This window comes from Asparagus officinalis, chromosome 5, assembly GCF_001876935.1.
Source record: "Asparagus officinalis chromosome 5, Aspof.V1, whole genome shotgun sequence".
In the NCBI taxonomy this organism is placed as follows: domain Eukaryota; kingdom Viridiplantae; phylum Streptophyta; class Magnoliopsida; order Asparagales; family Asparagaceae; genus Asparagus; species Asparagus officinalis.
The window spans coordinates 31,222,732-31,225,337 of record NC_033798.1 but is presented as its reverse complement, the minus strand read 5'-3'; the positions used below and the strand labels follow the sequence as shown (position 1 = coordinate 31,225,337).

Sequence of the window (2,606 nt, the reverse complement as noted above, 5' to 3'; positions counted from 1 at the left end):
TAACGTGGTTCAGTCAGTATGACCTACGTCCACGGATGAGAACAACAGAGAACTTCACTAATCACCAAAAGAGAATATTACAAAAGAGGAGACCTCTCTAATCAGAGACTCTCACAAAGAAAGAGCCAATACCTTTCTGTCTCACTCTCTTCTCTCTCTATTTTCTATATCTAAACTCCTGCTTTGATGTCTCGATGCTGTAATCCCTCTTCCCTCACCCCCTTATATAGCCATAAGAAAATAATAAAATAATACAAAGGAATAGGTGAGTGAAGAAATTTGAGTTGCAATGTTTGAAAAAAACAAATTGTCGAAAGTGAAAGTGAGAAGGCAGCTACTTTTGGACTTATTCAAGTCACGTTTACAAAGACCTTATTTAAATACTTCCTAAATACATGTCTATGTTATCTTATTATATATGTATGCATGTATGATGTGTGAGTTATACACTTGGCTCATTTAAGTTCAAAAAGTGAGTGAAGTTTCAGGTATTGCATGATGTTCTCCATGAGCTAAGGCAGCTTATACATCTTGGCTGAGTTTGAGCCGAGTCTGGTCCTTCTCAAAAAGACCGGTTACTGCCTAAATGTAACTACCTAAATTACCATGAACAGCAAAAGAAATGAAAGGATTGGGTATAAATGGGGACTAATCCAAGTCCATTTCGATATTTAAACTCAACCCCAAGCCCCCAGCATGTTTGTGCTGGTCTCTTCGATCCAAGGAAAAGCCTAACTATTTATCTGATCAGGTAAAGATTTAGGTTAGATGATAAAGACCAACTAGGTAATTACTGGGAACATTTTCCCTTTAATTTTGAACTAACTCCAAGGAGGTTTGAATTAATTACCATTATGCAGGATCAATATGTCCACAATACAAGATCGAAATTGACTATCTGCAAACTTTGGATGCTTCTTGGCCAATAATTGAAAAACTTACTTACATATCAATAGTCTTACAAGTATTGCACAAGAAAACAATGAATGATCAAGATTCTTATATGACAACGAAATCAGTTGGAGCAGCCAATATTAATTTTCTGAACTATTCTGAACTGGTACTGACATCATATAAACAAAATGATTTTTGATCTTGTAACTTTAGTGACAAGGGATATCAAATGGCTTCAGGTAATATCAAATGGCTTCAGGTAATCCATTTGACTTCAGGTATATCATGAAGCAGAAAAACAAAGACCGACTATCGATCTTTACATCTTCTAAGCCTTGGCCTTCTTGCTGCTAACCTTCTCATTCTTCTCAATGTCTGCTTTCCTCATTTTCTTGATGGAATCAAAAAGAGAAGATTTATCCTGGTTGTTTGATGACTTTGCAAATGGATTTGTAGGTCGAATACATTGTTTCTCGTTGCTTCCAATATCAGAAACCCCTTCAGTTGTAACTTTTTGAAATTTATGATTGACTTGTTCTTTTGAATTTTCACTAGCAGCATTGCGATGTTTGCTATCCTTTTTTGCATTGATTTCTGCTTTCTCTTGGTTACTTGGTGCCTTCGCAAATGGATCCGCTGCCGTTTGAGCTCCCACTTTTGAAACTCCCCCTTTCATGTTCTTGCAGGGTTCAATCACTCCGGATATAGTACTCTGTTCCAATTTTCCATGCTTGGAAAAGTGAGAATGAGACGAAGATGCCAAGGGTAATGTTGTTGACGGCTCTGCAGTTCTTTTGATTTCAGATGCAGGTGAAGATTTTAGGAGTTGCGTGTTTGTGATATTAGCCTCTCTACATTCATTTGACAATCTCTCCTGCAAAAGAATAAAAATATGGAGAACATCCAGACATTCAAGCTTATTTTCATCACCAAATGCACATTCAAACCGCCCTTGAATAATGATGTAATAATGATTTACCTCCAGTATTCCATTGAATCTCTCTGCAAGTAGGGGAAGCTTCAACGTTGTAGCAAGCTTTATTGCACCCATCAGTGATTTCTTCAAAGTTAGCAGCCTTGCTAGTTCAATCGCCCTCACAAGCTTATCAGCTGGGAGTAGTCATCGATGCAAGCAGAGACAACTGTTAGCTGAGTTGTTGCAACTCTAATGCAACAATTTCTTGTAGTGAAACCCTTACCATTGCAACAACTGGCAATAAGCCTCAAGATGCATCGGTCTATAGAAGCTTCCATGTTGAAGGTCTCGTCCTCAAGTATAGTTGTGTCCAGCCCAGAGGCTGCCACCTCTTCAATTTTCTTCTGAGCCTAACATTTGAAACACCAAAAAGAGTCAGAAAGAATATCCAAAGGGTTAATTGAATATTGACCCCTGTACCATTGCCCAATTGTGGATAATACCCCCTATAGTTAAATATTTCACTCAGGGGCTATATCCACAATTTTCTCTTTCTGTGTGCAATAATAGAACTACGGGGGTCTATCCGCAATTTAATCTTTCTGTGTGCAATAATAGAACTACGGAGGTCTATCCGCAGTTGAGCGATAATACAGGGTATCTATCCGCAGTTGACCCTATCCAAAACCTCTCAACAATGGGTTACAGAATGTTCTACCTGTGAGAGTTGCAGGTTCCTGATTATGAACTCATTTTCAAGTTCATCAGCACCAAGATCAGAAGAGGCAAGAGGAAC

At 38.3% G+C, this 2,606-nt stretch overlaps 1 protein-coding gene across 1 annotated transcript in view; it reads right to left on the bottom strand.

The window, feature by feature from the left end:
• LOC109842758 (WD repeat and HMG-box DNA-binding protein 1) overlaps positions 891-2,606 on the bottom strand; it is a 6,506-nt gene continuing 4,790 nt past the window's right edge. Inside the window, exons 9-12 of the mRNA XM_020411637.1 lie at positions 2,529-2,605; positions 2,094-2,220; positions 1,874-2,004; positions 891-1,768 (exon numbers count right to left, since the gene is read on the bottom strand). Coding sequence (XP_020267226.1) covers positions 1,223-1,768; positions 1,874-2,004; positions 2,094-2,220; positions 2,529-2,605 — 881 coding nt within the window. The 3' untranslated portion in view covers positions 891-1,222. The remainder of the gene's footprint in view (positions 1,769-1,873; positions 2,005-2,093; positions 2,221-2,528; position 2,606) is intronic.